The sequence below is a fragment of the Gracilinanus agilis genome, chromosome 2 (assembly GCF_016433145.1).
Source record: "Gracilinanus agilis isolate LMUSP501 chromosome 2, AgileGrace, whole genome shotgun sequence".
Taxonomy (NCBI): Eukaryota; Metazoa; Chordata; class Mammalia; order Didelphimorphia; family Didelphidae; genus Gracilinanus; species Gracilinanus agilis.
The window spans coordinates 401,184,200-401,201,009 of NC_058131.1; the positions used below are offsets into that span (position 1 = coordinate 401,184,200).

At 44.1% G+C, this 16,810-nt stretch overlaps 1 protein-coding gene across 1 annotated transcript; it reads left to right on the forward strand.

The window, feature by feature from the left end:
* The first annotated feature begins 3,412 nt into the window (after positions 1–3,412).
* On the forward strand, positions 3,413–16,046 carry PCDH12 (protocadherin 12). Its single transcript, XM_044661821.1, has 4 exons — positions 3,413–6,277; positions 9,365–9,462; positions 10,885–11,036; positions 15,112–16,046. The coding sequence occupies exons 1-4, from the start codon at positions 3,413–3,415 to the stop codon at positions 15,552–15,554; spliced, it is 3,558 nt and encodes a 1,185-aa protein (XP_044517756.1). The 3' UTR covers positions 15,555–16,046.
* The last annotated feature ends 764 nt before the right edge of the window (positions 16,047–16,810 follow it).

Sequence of the window (16,810 nt, forward strand, 5' to 3'; positions counted from 1 at the left end):
AATTAAAGGTATTTAAAAAGGTTTTTTTTCCATTCTGACAGATGAAATTATTGCATAGATATATCCAAATGCTCTACAACCTTCCAGAAGAGCTGCTGAAAATACGAAATGCAGAATCTACCTAAAAAAAAGACCAACCACATACTTGTATCAAATAACATTTTTAATGAAAGTTGTATTAAGTTTTGCTAGAAATACAAACTGTAAAACTAACATTTATATCTGTTCTATAGTTAAAATGAGAGAAAATGGCATCTGACCACCTTGTGTTCAAGATTGAATATATTTTTCATCATCTAAGGAAAAATTTATAAAAAAGTGATATATGTTTATCCTACTGTGACAGTAAATATCTCTAGATAATAAGTATGTGGTGAAACGCCTATAAAAGCACATGATTATTAAGTAATTAGGTCAATTAAAAATAAGCATATTGGAACTTCTACATACAAATGAGCGCTACTTCCTTCAAATCAGTTCCCTGGGGAAAGCTTTTTGCGTACTAAAACAATCCTGGCTTTACCTAAAACATTTCTGGGACTCTTGTTTATCTCAAGTCCTCTTTCTAAGTTTTTGGCCACCAGATGGCAATTGGGCAATATCATGGGAGTGTCATAAAAGCCTGTGATCAGCAGATGGCAGTGAATTCCCAGGTCTATCTGTTCTCTAGCTCCTTCATGGATGCAAAAGTATATGGCAATCTTTTCTTGTTTCTTGTAATTAAAGCAATTCTTATTTCTGAAACCAAGAATTGGAACACATGGTGTGACATAAGATTTTGCTTTTGTAAAGCCTCATAAACGTGTATTTCCTTTTCTTGGAATCAAGATCCTTTCAGAAAATCCAAGACGTGTGATCAGTGTGCCAAAAATGGATTGGGAGACAACAATGGGCTTCTGCACTTTCCTGGACAGGAGGAAGAAATGAAAAATGGGCTTACCCTGGTCAAGAAAGCAAAACAAAAGGAAAGGGAGCAAGGTCATCTTTACTATTTGTATATGAAGCATGGAATCCAGGAAATTTAGAGTTGGGGGAAGGAAGTCTTGATTCAGGACTATACTTATGAATTATCTAAAAAATGGTAGGATGACTCCCAGGAATAGAAAGAAAGAAAGAAAATAAATGTAAAGGGGATAGCTGAGTGGTTCAGTGGATTGAAAGCCAGGCCTAGAGATGGGAGGTCCCAGGTTCAAATCTGGCCTCAGATACTTTCTAGCTGTGTGACTCAAGGCAAGCACTTGACCCACCCCCCTCACCCCCCTTACCTACCCCTTACTGCTCTTCTGTCTTAGAACCAACACACAGTATTGATCCTAAGATGGAAGGTAAGGGTTAAAAAAAAAGGTAAATATAAAACAGGGACTATGGCCTTGTACTTCCAGATACTCCACTACCTAAGCATATTTATCAAAAGAAATCACCAAATATTCGCTTATTTTGATAATAGCTAACATTTACATAGTGGTTACTCTGTTCCAGATACTATGCTAAGCCTTTGCAATTATGACCTCATTTGGTCCTCACAACTCTTAAGAGGTAGGTGCTTTTATTATCCCCATTTTTCAGATCAGGAAAACTGAGGCAAACTGAGGTTAAGTGACTTGCCCAGGGTCACACAACTAGTAAATATCTGAGGCTGGATTTTAACTCAGGACTTTCTGACTCCAGGCACAAATCCTAAGTGTTTTTAGAGGCACTTCAAACCAAGAGACATCTCAAGAGGGGGGAAAGCTTTTCTAGAGGTCTCATCTCAAATCTCTATCTAAAACCTATAAACACTATGAACTCAGTGATTATTCCAGGAAATAAAGATCATTACCATGTCAATTGACCCCTAGGAAACTCAAAACCCCAGAGTGAAGAGGGAAGTCAGGAAGAATAAGGATCCCAGGGGCAGCTGGGTAGCTCAGTGGATTGAGAGCCAGGCTTAGAGACGGAGGTCCTCAGTTCAAATCTGGCCTCAGACACTTCCCAGCTGTGTGACCCTGGACAAGTCACTTAGCCCCCATTGCCTGGCCCTTACCACTCTTCTGCCTTGGAACCAATACAGGGTATTGATTCCAAGACAGAAGGTAAGGGTTAAAAAAAAAAAAAGAAAGAAAAAGAATAAGTGGATCCCAAAGGAACAATGCAAAGTTACATTTTACTCACTATTCTTCCCCCAGCCCACCCCTCAACACAACCTTCTAACTTAACTTGCCCAGAGGCAGTGAATGGTGTCCAAAGTAAAGACGATCTGAGTTCAAATCCAGCCTCTGACACTTATTAGCTGTGCAACCCTGTGAAAACCACTTACTGTTTCCTCAACTGTGAAATTGGGGATCCTCTTGAATATTAGCACAGTGTCTGGTACCTGATGGCATATAAAACCTTATTTCCTTTCCTTAAGGTGAAAGGTGGGTATACCTACATAAAAGCCAATGGAAAATATTTGTGGGAATTAGTATGGGAGGGGTAAAGTGGGGGGACCTAGTGGTCAAAGGAAAAGTTGGTCATATATAGGATTAAGGAGGGAGAAAATTTGAGGAAGGGCAAGAGGGAGAGAGCAGACAGATAAAATATTGGGAGGAATGATGGTGAAGGGGAAGACTTGGGGGAATCCCCCCCAAGGCGAGACTAAAAACAGGATGAGAAGAACAATGAAGCTGTGACCAGGACTTGGGGGGAGGGTAACACAGGGAGAAAGGAGTCCAGTGAAACCGGTGGCTGTTGGGGCAAAGGTTCAGAGTGCCCGGGATGGTGGGGAGTGGGCCTCTTGGGGGGGCGGGGGCAGTACTGTGAGGCAGGGCCCAGAAGATGAAATCAGTGAGAGGGAGAGCCCCCTGGACCAGGAAGGACAGCTCCAGACGGCCCTTTCCTTAGGGAAAGGGCTTGATTCCTGGCAGTGGCAGAGCATCCCTTGCCACGTGGACAGCACCTTCCCCTTGGAGGGTGCTGGATTCCCATGCTCAGCCTTCACGGGAAATGCTCTTTCTCTAACTGACATTTCAACCCACAGGCCTCCCTTTCCTGTAGGTGGGGTTTCCATAGGAAAAAGCAGCCTCTCTGTTTCCTCATTCTCCCCACTGTTTGGAGTCCAAATCCCCTCCATCCTACTTCACTCGGTAAAGTCCCTTTCTCAGCTGAATTTTCTCCATCTTTCCATAAGTGTCTGGACTGGTGCAAAAGTGAAGCCTCCCGTAGCCATCTGATTCCCTCCATGCTTGGGCTTGCCTGTTCTCTTCAAATGAAGATGGACTTGCCTGGAAATCTCGCTCTTTCTTTCAGCATCTGAATATGGGAGCTGATCATGCCAGCAAGTCTGGGGGCAAGAGGACCAGGCCAAGCACCCCCTCTGGGAAACACCTGAGGACTCTCCGGGCCCCCAGGGGACTTTATCGCCTCCCTAATCCCATCTGATAGGGTGGTAAGCATGGCATTCTTTTTATGGCTTCGGTTGTCTGGTCTGTGCTGGTGCTTTTTTCTTTCGGTAGACGGTCAGGAGATAGCCACTCTCACTGTAAAGTACCAAGTTTCGGAAGAAGTGCCACACGGAACGGTGATAGGAAGACTGTCTAGAGAGCTGGGCTGGGAGGAGGGAAGCAGACAAGAAGGGGCTTTCCAGATTTTGCAGCCACTTCAGGTGCTCCCTATTCAGGTTGGCTCTAAAGATGGTTTGCTCAGCACAGAGAGGAGACTGGACAGAGAGCAGCTCTGCAGACAGAAAGACCCTTGCCTGATAGCTTTCGATGTGCTGGCCACAGAGGGCCTAGCTTTGATTCACGTGGAGATCCGGGTGCTGGACATCAATGATCACTACCCCCGCTTCCCCAAAGCAGAGCAGGAGCTGGAGATCTCCGAAAGCGCCTCTCTGCGCACCAGAATTCCCTTGGACCGAGCCTGGGATCTTGACACGGGCCCCAATACCCTGCACTCGTACTCGCTCTCTCCCAGTGAGCACTTTGCTCTGGAGGTGATCGTGGGGCCTGATGAAAGCAAACACGCGGAGCTCGTGGTGGTGAAGGAGCTGGACCGGGAGCTGCATGCAGCCTTCAACCTGGTACTGACGGCCTTTGACAACGGGGATCCCCCCAAGTCGGGCACCAGCCTAGTCAAGGTCAGTGTCCTGGATTCCAATGACAACAGCCCCGTGTTTGCAGAGAGCTCGTTGGCTTTAGAAGTTGGGGAAGATACCGTCCCTGGGACCCTTCTCCTAAACCTCACAGCGACTGACCCCGACGAGGGCCCCAACGGGGAGGTGGAGTTCTCCCTCGGGAAGCACGTGCCGCAGGATGTGCAGAACACCTTTAGTATCCATGCCAAAACAGGCCAGATCACTCTGAATCAGCCCTTGGACTATGAGAAAACCCCCACCTACGAGATCGATGTACAAGCCAGGGACTTGGGGCCCAACCCCATCCCGGCTCACTGCAAAGTCCTCATCAAGATTCTAGATGTCAACGACAACTCCCCGAGCATCCATATTACATGGGCCTCTCAGCCAGCGGTGGTATCCGAAGCTCTTCCCAAGGACAGCTTCATTGCCCTCGTGATAGCGAATGACCTGGATTCTGGGGACAACGGCCTGGTTCACTGCTCCCTCGAGCAAGGACGGGGACATTTTCAACTAAAAAGAACCAATGGTAATACTTACATGCTCCTGACCAATGCCGTCCTAGACAGGGAGAGGTGGCCTCACTATAACTTGACACTGTTAGCCCAAGACCAGGGGGAGCAGCCCTTATCGGCCAAGAAACAGATCACCATTCAGATCCGTGACGTCAACGACAATGCACCCGTGTTTGAGGCAAGCCAGTACAATATCTCCATTTGGGAGAATAATCTACCTTCTTCCCATCTTATCACTGTGAAGGCTCACGATGCTGACCTGGATCTCAATGGAAAAGTCACTTACCGCCTCCAGGAATCTCTTTTTTCCCATCTGGTAGCTATTGACTCTGACACCGGGGACATCTCAGCATCTACTACCCTGGACTATGAACAAATGACGGACTTTCAGCTTCTGGTAATAGCAGAAGATGGAGGTGAGCCTCGGCTTATTTCTAGAGCCTCCGTGAAGGTGAGCCTCCTTGACATCAATGACAACACTCCCATAGTGGTGCAGCCTGTCCTTAGTGGTGGGGCAGCCTCTGTTTCTGTGTTTGTGAACTCTTCCACGGGTCACCTAATGGTCTCTTCTGAGACCCCTGACACCTACAGAGCAACTGGCTCTGGCACATCTTCCTTGGTGGCCTCAAGGTCCCAGCTATTTCTCTTAGTGACCATTGTGGCCATTGATGCAGATTCTGGGGACAATGGAAATCTTCTTTATGTACTTCAGAGTGGCAATGAGGCTAACCTCTTCTTCCTTGACCCTCACGTGGGCCAGCTGTACATCAATGCCACAAATGCCAGCAGCCTCATTGGCACTGAATGGGAACTGATAATTATTGTCAGGGATCATGGAAGTCCCCCCTTGGAGACCAGAGCTATGGTGAAAGTCACTTTCACCAACAGCCTTGATCATCTGAAGAACCTGGCTCAGGAATCTAGCCCCTTGAGCACCTCAGTAGTGACGGTGATTTGCTTGGCTGTATTGTTGGCCATCTTCTTGTTGATTCTTGTTCTGATTGTGTCTATCTGCAGAACTGACCGTAAAGATAACAGAGCCTATAACTGCAGGGAAGCAGAGTCAACCTACCGACACCAACCCAAGAGGCCCCAGAAACAAATCCAGAAAACCGACATTCATCTAGTGCCGGTGCTCAGAGGCCAAGTGGAGGAGCTAAGTGAAGCTGAGCTACCCCATAAGGAAGCAGGAAAGGAAAAGGTTCCAGAAACAGACTGGGACTCTCCATTGCAGGCTCCATATCTAACCCCAACATTGTATAGGACACTTCGGAACCAAGGGAACCAGGGAACTTCTCCTGAGGACAGAGAGGTGTTACAGGACACCTACAATCTCCTTTTCCACCATCCCAGGCAGAGAAATGCCTCTCGAGAAAATCTGAGCCTTCCAGATCCCCAACCAACATGCCAGCCTCACCTCAAGGCCTCAAAAAATATGGGAAGTCCCCAGATGAGGCCACCCCAAGAGCAGAGGAGTGATCCAGCAGTACTAGACCTTCCGGCCTCTACCACGACTCTTAGGAGGCAGCGAAATCTGAATGGCAAAGAGGGCCCAAACAAAGAGCACAACCCCCATCAGATCCTGCGCAGTCTGGTCCGACTGTCTGTGGCTGCCTTCACAGAACGCAACCCCATGGAGGAACTCACCATTGACTCTCCTCCAGTTCAGGTATTATCAACACAAGCAACCTCTTAGAGGAAAGCCAAACTCGTTCCATGTTCTGTAGTGTGCCCATGGATTCTGTTTTAGTTGTATTGTCATATTGGGCCTAACTCTGTGTTATCATATAATATTTGGCAGAAAGAAAATGACTGAAAACGAGGATTCCCTTAAGTAAAATTGCTAAAAAATTCAAATGGCACAAGCCCACTGGATATGTGGTTTTCCCCAGTATGGATAAAGTTGTACATTAGATCCCAGAGTACTAAAACTGATCTACTTCATTTCTCTATATTTAATTTTTTTTAACCCTTACCTTCTGTCTTAGAATCAATAATGTGTATTGGTTTCAAGGCAGAAGAGTGGTAAGGGCTGGGTAATGGGGGCAAAGTGACTTGCTCAGGGTCATATAACTAGGAAGTGTCTCATTCCAGATTTGAAACCAGGACCTCCCATCTCTAGACCTGGCTCTCAATCTACAATGAGTCCCATCTACATTTAAATGTTAATTATTTCTTACCAATTATAAAATTAAGGGGAAAAAAGCCCAAAAGGCAATCAATAATACGGATTTGAAACTGAAGATTTTTTTTTTAAACCCTTGTACTTCGGTGTATTGTCTCATAGGTGGAAGGGTGGTAAGGGTGGGCAATGGGGGTCAAGTGACTTGCCCAGGGTCACACAGCTGGGAAGTGGCTGAGGCTGGGTTTGAACTTAGGACCTCCTGTCTCTAGGCCTGACTCTCACTCCACTGAGCTACCCAGCTGCCCCCGATTTTTTTTTTTGTTGTTGTTGTTATTGGTTTTTTTGTTTGTGAGGGCTTGGAGAAAGGAGGGGTATATATTTATTAAATCCAGGAAAAGAGAAAACAGCTTTGGAGTCAAAGACCTGAGTTCTAGTCTTGGGTTTGTTCCTTGCATGATTTTTGTCAAGTGACTTAACTTTTGGGGCCTCAGTTTCCTTATCTGTAAAGTGAGAGGATTAGACCAGCAGCTCCTTAAATCTGTGACACTAATGTTCAGGTTGCTCTATCTTCATGGCCCATGGTTTCTAAATCCCTTCAGATTTCATTTGATTCTCACTACTCTTCCTGGGCAAGCCATTTAATCCCATTTGCCTAGCTCTTGCCCTTCTGATTTAGTGTTGTTAGTAGGATTAAAAAGTAAAGGCTTAAAAAAAGAAAGAAATGGGGAAGGTAGAATTGCCATCATTTAATTAAGGGAAAGGGTTGCTCAGGAGGTAGAGACTCTCCCAAGGTCATTGAGCTAGTCAATAATAAATCTAGGAGGATAGATTCCCAATCCAGTGCTCTTTCCTCTACACCACAATACATTCACAAAATAGATCAGATCCATTCCTGTGGTGCCAAGTAGACCAGGCAAATTTCCTGGCCTCCAAGGACAGAGCTATTTCCTCAACTTTTCCCCAGGAACCTGCCAAAAACCCAGACTCACAGACTACCAGGCAAATAGCCAGTCTCTCTTTTGGGTAGTTTTAACATGGGCCCCAGACATCAAAATGGCCCTCCCGAGCCTCTCAAAGACAAGGGCAGACTTTGTTAAGGAATGTTACTTAATGAGGAAGCTGCAAAGAAGTGGGGGAGGCACTGCAGAGACATTTTACTATGTTAAGGGGCTTGTCATCCTGCTGTTTTCTTATCTGTCATACAAGTAGATAAGACAAGAGGAGGAAATGGCTCGCTGCAGATAGTGCTTTTAGAAGAGACAGCTTTTTCTCCAGCTGCAGCTGATGAATGGGGCTGGCTCCGAAGGGCTGGGGTCTGGTGAGCTCCAGGAAATGGGACACTGACCTACTGACCCTCACTTCTTTAAAAACCTCACAGTCACAATCAAACCCCAGCCTGGAGGCTTCTCTTTTCCCCTTCAAAGGCTTGACTTCCAAATCACATTTGACATTGGGAATTCTCAGGCCTCCTCTCCTTAGGGCCCAAGGGGTCAAATTTAGAGGGAAGACCACAAAGTCAACTTAGGGCATTTCCCTGGAGGCTGAAGCATTGATCCTGGTAATAATTAGGAGAATTTTTTTTTACATTTGCATAGAACTTTTAAAAATGTAATTCATTTATCTTCATCCATATGATGAAGGTAGTAGTAGAAGTATCTTGAACCCTAATTTACAGATGAGAAACCCAACCAAAAAGCTGAAGCAAGTTAAATCCCTTGCCTAATTTCACACAAGGGGATGACAGAGATGAGGAAGGAACCCAGGTGTCCTGGGTCCCAGTCTGCTCTTCTTTCCCCCTTACTACATATTCATGTAATCTCCTTTGATTAGGTAGGTGCTTACATGTGGATGAAACAAGCAACTCATTTTGCCAAAATAATGTTAGGTTATTTTCTTTTCCTTTGATTTTTTTTGCTTCTTTTATTTTGTTCTATCAGTATATGTATGTGCATGGCACTTACCCTCTCTGAACTCCCTCATCTGTTCTTTTTTTTTTTTTAAACCCTTACCTTCAGGCTTAGAATCTATACTAATTATCATTTCCAAGACAGAAGAGAGATGAGGGCTAGGCAAAAGGCTAAGTGACTTGCCCAGGATCACACGGCTAGGAAGTGTCGAAGGCCAGATTCTCATCTGTTCTTAAGACAGCACCTAACTAAACAACATTTGCAATGTTACATGGTAATTTGTTAACACCGGGCTGAGATTTCTTAAAGTTTGTATTCAAGAAACGTTTTTCCTCCTTCATCATCCATCCCACCTCCATTTCCCTACTTTGGTGAGGGCCATTACTTCTGGTCACCTTGCAAGGATGAGGGTGTGTGTGTGTCTGTCTGTTTGTCTGTCTGGGTGTGTGTAAGATAGACAAAGAAAGGGCAGGATAACATGTTTTCTCATCTCCTCTCCCCTTTAGCTTGCATTATAATTCCCCTGGATAAAGTGAGGGAGCTTGAGGAATCTGCCTGCCTAGGTCTCTGTCACTTCTGCATTGTCCTTCTGTCTTAATCACACAAACATCTGAAGCCGGAGGAAACACTATAAAAAGAAAGCACAGTATTGAAGGAAACATCCGGCAAGGAAGTGTGCTTGGTAGGAATTGTGTAGAGTCAACAGATTTTTCCTGTCTTACAGCAAATCTCCCAGCTGCTGTCCTTGCTGCACCAGGGCCAATTTCAACCCAAACCAAACCACAGAGGAAACAAATACTCAGCCAAGACCGGTAGTGTCAGGTAAGCAACACGTAACCTTCAATGCTAGTCTAGGAAGCAAGTCTTCGAACGTCCTGGGCCCTTTTCTCTTGCCTGGGCCATTTCTCAGCTCTATCTTCTCCTGGCCTCCCTTCTCTCAGTTCAGTGATGTCCAATGTTCCTGGACCTTCAGGCTTTGCTCTTCTGGGTCAGACTTCTAGGTCTGGTCCCCCACCCCCCTCCCATCCCTTAGCCCCAGTCTGTGCTGTGCTATTGCCACTATATTTAGGTCCTAAAGCTGTGAAGGAAATGATTTCACTTCTGATGCTCTAATTTGTCTGCTGATTACAGAGGTGTCTGGGCTCCTTTGGCACACAGGATATGTTTTGTTTTGTATTAATAAATTTATTCCCTTCTTGTTTTGTTACCTAAGTCTAACTTAAAGAGTAAGAATAATAATTGGTGCTAAGAGTGGGGGTTTGTCCCCTTGAGGGAGGGTCTCACTATTTCTGAGGACTCACAACTCATTAGTGAGCCAGATTTAGCCTCCTCAGAAAATGGCCCTGCTCCTGGGCATCAGCAAATAAAAGCAGCCCTAGGACATGATCTTGCTCTCATTCCACTTGGAGAATGTATGTGATGGAGAGGAAGGAGTGGAAATTCAATTCACTTCAATAGACATTTACTGAGTATCTGGTATGAGTAAGACCTTGCAGCAGACCCCAAGGAATATGCAAAGATAAACGAGGTAACTGTTGCCCTCAAGAAACATCATCTGATGGGAGGAGACATGAGTACAAATAAATATAATTCAAGCTAGAATATGATAACTGCTACAAGAGAGGTACAAGCAAAGCATGATGTGTGGGCAAGCTGAAGGGATCAGGGAAGATTTCTTGAAGGAGGCAACATTGAATTGGATCTTGAAGAACACCTAGAATTTCTAAAGAATAAAATGAGGTGGAATAAGTTTATTTCTGCTGTTAAGGGCCTTCCAGGTAGAAGGAAAAGCATGGGAAAGGGCAGGAAACATTTGGTGTGCTCAGAGACTAGTGAGTTTTACAGAACTGACTGGAACATATGGTATATTATGAAGAATAGCGAGAGAGAAGGCTAGAAAGGTAGTTTGGGGCCAGGCTGTGGAGGACCTGGAATGCCAGAATTTATTCATCGGGTAATAGGATGATGAGACAATAGAAGATAGCAGCACATAAAATATACTTGGATATACTTTTTGAAGTGATAACCAAAGTTGTGGCTATTCTAAACTTACTCCTTCAGCCCAGAGCAGGCTGTTCTGAAATAGTAAAGAGCCCAGGACTAGAGAAGGAAACAAGAGTGAGCCTTGCATGTGTTACAGGCATTAAAATATTTGTCAAATTGAATTAATTCTACAATGAGGAAAAGAGAATGAGAACTCCAATAAGTTCCTCACTTCCTGTGGTGATTTGGTTTCCTTTGCAGAAATGCAGGATTGGAGACAGACTGGCAAAGTGCCAGGGAGGGTGACCATGGGGAACATGAAGCTGAGGATGGGAATTCGGACAATGGGCTGGACGTCTCAGTGAAACAGCTCTTGGAAGAAGAATTAGAGAGCTTGTTTGATCCTCAAACAGGTAAAGGGCTTCTTTTTATCAACACTAACTTCACTTGACTCTGATTAACTTCATTTCTTCAGGATCTTTTTTTTTTTTCAGCACTCAAATTCAAGGAATATTTACTGAGCACTTAATATGCGATAAGTTATTGTGGCTACAGTTGGGAAAAAGAACAATTAGCAAAATCATTAGTTGTGTTTCCGTTTAAATTTCAAGCAAGGTAATTACTCATTTAAACAAGTTTAAATAAATTTAAGTTATACTTTTATTGGAAGCTAAAAACACCTGTGAGCAGATTAATTTGTTCTTTACCTTTCACGAGTATATTTGAATTTCACAAGTTTGCCTTGACAATAATTACAATTGTGAATTTGCTAATTGTTCTTGTTCCTGAAAGAAACATTAACCAGTCGCATTCTTTAATGGATTAGTGTTCCTGTACAGCTGTTATTAGTTGGGCATTTTGTTTATTAGTTTCTGTTGTGTTCATATGTACATGCCCTTGGCTCTGCTCTCAGACATCAAACATCCTAAAGGTGGGTGACCAGGTCCTTTTCAGCTATCTCTCTTTCAGGGTTATAGTAAAGAGAGAGAATCAATCAATCTATAAACATTTATTAAGCACCTACTCTGTGCTAGATGCTAGGGATACAAAAAGATAGTCCTCATCCTAAAGGAGTTCATTATCTAATGGAGATTATCTGTTGCTACTTGTATTCTTAGTGCTAGGTCACATTGGGATTAATGACTCAGTGTATCAGGATTGGCAATGATCTGTTCACAAAAAAAAAAAAAAAAAAAAAAAAAAAAAAAAAAAAGCCTAATTTACCAGAATGCTTTTGCTGCCTCGAAATTTTATTTTATGTTTTTGGTGCCTTTCATCTTTAAATCCTACCTCCTACAGGAAGCCTTCCCTAATCCTGCTTAAATCCAGTGTCTCCCCTGTGTTGATTATTTCCTATTTAACCTGTATACATCTTGCTTTGTATTTTCTTGTTTGCACATCAGTTTCCCCATTAGATTATAAACTCCAGGATGGCTTGTTGTTATTCAGTTATTTCAGTTTAGTTGCATCTGACTCTTGTGACCCCACTGGGAAGTTTCCTTGGCAAAGATCCTGGAGTGGTTAGCCATTTCCTTTTCCAGTTCATTTTCCAGATGAGGAAACCAAGGCAAATATAGAGGTTAAGTGACTCGTCCCAGATTTACACTGCTAGTAAGTGATTGAGGCTGGATTTGAACTCAGGTCTTCCTGATTTCAGCCCTGATGCTGCATCTACTTTACCATCTAGGGGCCCATAAGGGCAGGAACTGGCTTTTGCCCTTTTTTGTATCCCCAACACTCAGCACATTGCCTGGCACATAGGAGGCACTTAATAAACGTTTACCCAATTGAATTGGAAAAAAAATTAAATGGTGATAGCAAATTGTAGCATGATACAATGGAAAGAGCCTGGCCCTGGGATGAGAGAAGTTTAGCCTGAATTTTCACTCTGCCACTTACAATTAATGTGCCTTGAACAAGTCACTTGGACCTTAGTTTCCTCATTTGTAAAATGAGGGGTTGAACTGACTAGATGACCACAAAGGTCTTTTCCAGATCTAGCATTTATGATACTATGATAGCAAGTAAGAAAACACTAAGTCTCATGGAAGAAGGCAGCAATTTCATGCAAAATTTGTGTATCTTGGAAAACATCTGGTCAGTATAAACTCAGTGTCTGCAAAAAGCTGAGCTAAAGTCTAATGATGTCACTCAGTGTTCTGGCTCTTTCTTCTTCCTCCTGTCTGGTCTGGGCAACTGTTCCCTGTGGCTAGTTTTAGAAGCCATTGCAGTCCATGTGATTGCTAATAAAGGTGGGAGGGGAGAAAAAACTGAGAGGGGGAAATCTGCCGGGAAGGCGTTTTTACCCATCTACCTCCTGACTTTCAACCCAGAAATGTCCTCAGAGCAACAACGAAAAAAGGAAAGGAATGGAGTTCTAGTGAAATTCCATTCATTCTTGGCTCTGGAGTTATAATTACATTTATGCTGTACCAAACAACTGACTGATTAAAAATAAAACTGATGGTGACTGTGTAATTCTTCTTCCTATCTTTTTTCCTTTTTCTCTCTCCCGTCATTTTTCCTTTTATTCCTTTTCTCCCATTAGATTCATGGTCAACCAGTGGTCACTAAGGATATTGCTTATTCCTACGGAGGGGGACACAAATCTAAAAAGATCTTTTTAGTCCTGAGTTCTCCTTTGTAGGGCCCAGCATCAGCTGCAGAGAGACAGTACTTGTATTTAGCTCAGAAGAAAAGTACGTGACATTATAAGTTTGCAGATAGGCGTGGGGAGTGATGTTTTGTACAGGATATATTTGTATAACAGAGGCACTTGTACCCCTCAGATCTTGGCCTGGGCAGAGGGTCTTCTAGAGCTAGGACGAGGAGTAGTTACTGAAGCCTCCATTGGCACTAAAGATGCTGAGTTTAGGGACTGAACAGCTGAGGCTTGAATGGAATTTTCCCAAATATACCATTTTCATTTTTTCTCATGTGGATACTGCCATTCTCAATCTCATGCTCGTTACCTCCTTTCACATTTTTGTAAGATTTTTGTTCACACTGATCAAATTGGGAAAAGAAGAGGAAAATGGCTCCGAAAGAGTCTCAAACACCCCTCTAAGCACTGTGAATGCTCTAGAAGTCACTTAAAACATTTCACATGTTGGGAGCCAACCCTACATGAAACACAATCAATAACCATCACTCATAACTCACCTTAGTCTGGGAGGGAACTAGCTTTTCCTTGCTTCGGCCACTCCAACCATTTCCAGAGTCCTTTCAGGAGAGAAGCCAGGAATTGGAGAAGCATTCTTGGTACATAAGAGGGTGTTCATATGGAGGAGCTGGAATCTTAGAATCCTAGATTCAGAACTGGAAGGGATGTCACCAACCATCTTCTTTAACAGATGGGCAATCTACAGCCCAGAGGGTTTAAGTAACTCATTCAAAGTCACATAAGTAGCGGTAGTCATGTCAGGATTCGAACCCACCTTCTCTGACTCCAGATCCAATATTGTTCCCATGGCACCACTCTGCTTTGGAAATGTAGTGGATATTCTTTCAATTACCATCCCCCTGAGCAGACTCCTTGATCAGGAATAATATACGTTTCCATTTAACACCAGTTTCTGTTATGAGACAGAAGTCTTTGAATTGTCCTCAGAGTACGAAGGAGCATTCTCTATACCAGAGAGGCAGGCCCTGACTGCAATGTGGCTGCAACTGAGGCATTTTAGGAAGGAGCAGTAGAGTAGCAAACAAAGAGGAAATATGTGAAAGTTTTCAGTCAGGAAAACTCTAGGATGTGGTATGAATAAGACTGTAAAACACCAATTATAGAGACAGGCCTAAATAATTGGAGAAATCTTAAAGGCTTATGGGTAGGCTGAGCCAATATAATTAAAATGATGATTAATTTACTTCTTCAGTGCCAATCAAACTACTAACAGATTACTTAATGGAAGAAATATTTAGGAAATTCATTTGGAGGAATAAATCAAAGGTCAGAAATCTCAAAACCCTAGTATTTGGGACTAGAGTTACTAAATTTCACAGTGGAAGCTATGCTTATGGGGATCCTGCCTATTCCACTGGTTGGGGAAACCCCCAAAGCCAAAATTCTCAATGATAAAAGCTATCTATGATCTAGGAAAAGGAACTCTGACAACATTCTCCTTACCTAATGCCCTTCCCTCTTCCAGTCTATTCTCCTCACAGCTGCTAAAGTAACATTCCTAAAGCAAAAGGCTAACACTCCCTTGTTCAGAAACCTCCAACAGTTTCCTATTGCCTTGTGACTCCATGTATCTTCTCACTACTGTGCTCCTGCCTCTGCCCCATCGCCCTGCTTTGCTTTGGCTTTTCCTGCCCTTAACGCTCTACTCCTCTGAGCTCTTTCCCTTCCTTCCTCTCTCTCATCCTCTCCAGGCGCTTCCTTTCCCCATTTTGTCCTGGCCAATCCCCTTTCCTGACCTCCCTTGTCCTGCCTGGCACTTGGTTGTTTCCCAACAAGTCTCACAGTTGTTTCTCTCTGACTGACAGGTCTGGCCCTGGATCGGCTGAATGTCCCAGATCCAGCTTGGATGGCGAGGCTGTCCCTGCCTCTTAACACCAACTACAGAGACAATGTCTTTTCCCCTGACTCCCCAGCCTCTAACCAGGGTGGAGGAGTCACCGCCATGGAGGAACCAAGAACCTTCCAGACATTTGGTAAATCCGCTGGTTCCGAGATGAACTCGATGGGGACCCAGCTGGCCAGCACCTTCCTCTCAGAGATGAGCTCCCTGTTTGAGATGCTGCTATCCCAGAACAGCAACGCCCCGGTGGCTGCCTCCGAAGTGCTGCAGCGCCTCTCGGCCTGCGGCAAGACCCTGGGGTTGGACCTTGCTGGGAGTGGGGCCCTGGGCTTGGAAGCCAAAGGTACAAGCGGAAAGAAAGGACCCAAGAGCAGGACTGACAGCAGCAATAGCAGCAGGGGCCTGTGAAGACGGTCTTTCTGTCTTAGGAGAAACCTAAGCCGCCCACCCCAGAGATTGAGGAGCCCTGGAGAGTTGCCTGTTGTGTACACACCTTAAAGCCTGTCCAGTTTGGTGCTGGGGGATGAGTCAGAGACCTATGTCCCATGGGTAGGGCCTGACATCTCTGATCTCACCATGAGGAAACCTAACCTGAGGTAGACAGAAAACTCCTGGCTGATTCTACATCCAAAAATTGTTCCAAAGGAAGGTACCTCGCTCATCCCCAAGATGGCCAGCCTTGGCAAGCAGACCAAAGCAGACTTCTTTAAATGACTCAACCTACTGAAGGACTTGGCTAAAGAATGGGTGTTAGACCAAAGCAGAGACTGGGTGTTTGTTAGTAAAATACACACAAATGGTGAAGAAACATTTCCTAGGGGACAACTAGGCAGCTCAGTGGACTGAGAGCTAAACCTAGAAATGGGAGGTCCTAAGTTCAAATCTGACCTCAGAGTCTTCCTAGCTGTGTGACCCTGGGCAAGTCACTTAACCACCATTGCCTAGCTCTTCCCATTCTTCTGCCTTGGAACCAATATACAGTATTGATTCTAAGACAGAAAGTAAGGGTTAAAAAAAAAAAAAGAAAAACATTTCCTAGAAGTAGAAGTGCTTAAGAAATATCACAAGCAAGTATGTGTGAATGAACATTCTCATGAAAAACACTACCTGAGTTTCCCCTCATTTGATAAAGCCTGAGCCACCCTTACACATTCTTCCATCAGTGTTAATTGGCCCATTGATAAGGTAGCATAAATCTTCTAGTTGTCACCTCTTCTCAATATTGAAAAATGGGGGAAGGAAGAATAACACAATGTTCACTTTGCCCATCTTCTCCAATAAACCTTTGGCCAATTTGGTTAGTCAGTTTTAGGGAATAAATGGAGAGGCTCCTTTGACTTCACCCCAAAGTGGCATGTGTGTTAAGTATACATACTTGTACCATCTATGCATTTCACCAGAGCCTGACATTCTAATCAGCTGCCACTTAAGATCCCTTCTCTAGAGAGGCCTTCTGCCTTTGGCCTATTGGTCCTCCTTGATGTGGTTTTTAAAGGGGTAATAGTGATGTCTATGTATAACAGGACACCCGAGATTAAACTCTTCTCACTTTGGGAGATGAGAAATGGCCAATAATTTGGGCTATTGCCAGCGGTGAACTTGCCTGAGCTTCACTCTGGAGACCTATTAAAAATAAAATACTTCCAAAGCAACTTGGTCTAATG

Bases quoted from the DNA above. Each gene is read 5' to 3' on its own strand.
- PCDH12 (XM_044661821.1), top strand. From the start codon at position 3,413: ATGGCATTCTTTTTATGGCTTCGGTTGTCTGGTCTGTGCTGGTGCTTT. The intron at 6,278-9,364 runs GTATTATCAACA...CCTGTCTTACAG, and splicing joins TTGACTCTCCTCCAGTTCAG to CAAATCTCCCAGCTGCTGTC. The intron at 9,463-10,884 runs GTAAGCAACACG...TTTCCTTTGCAG, and splicing joins GCCAAGACCGGTAGTGTCAG to AAATGCAGGATTGGAGACAG.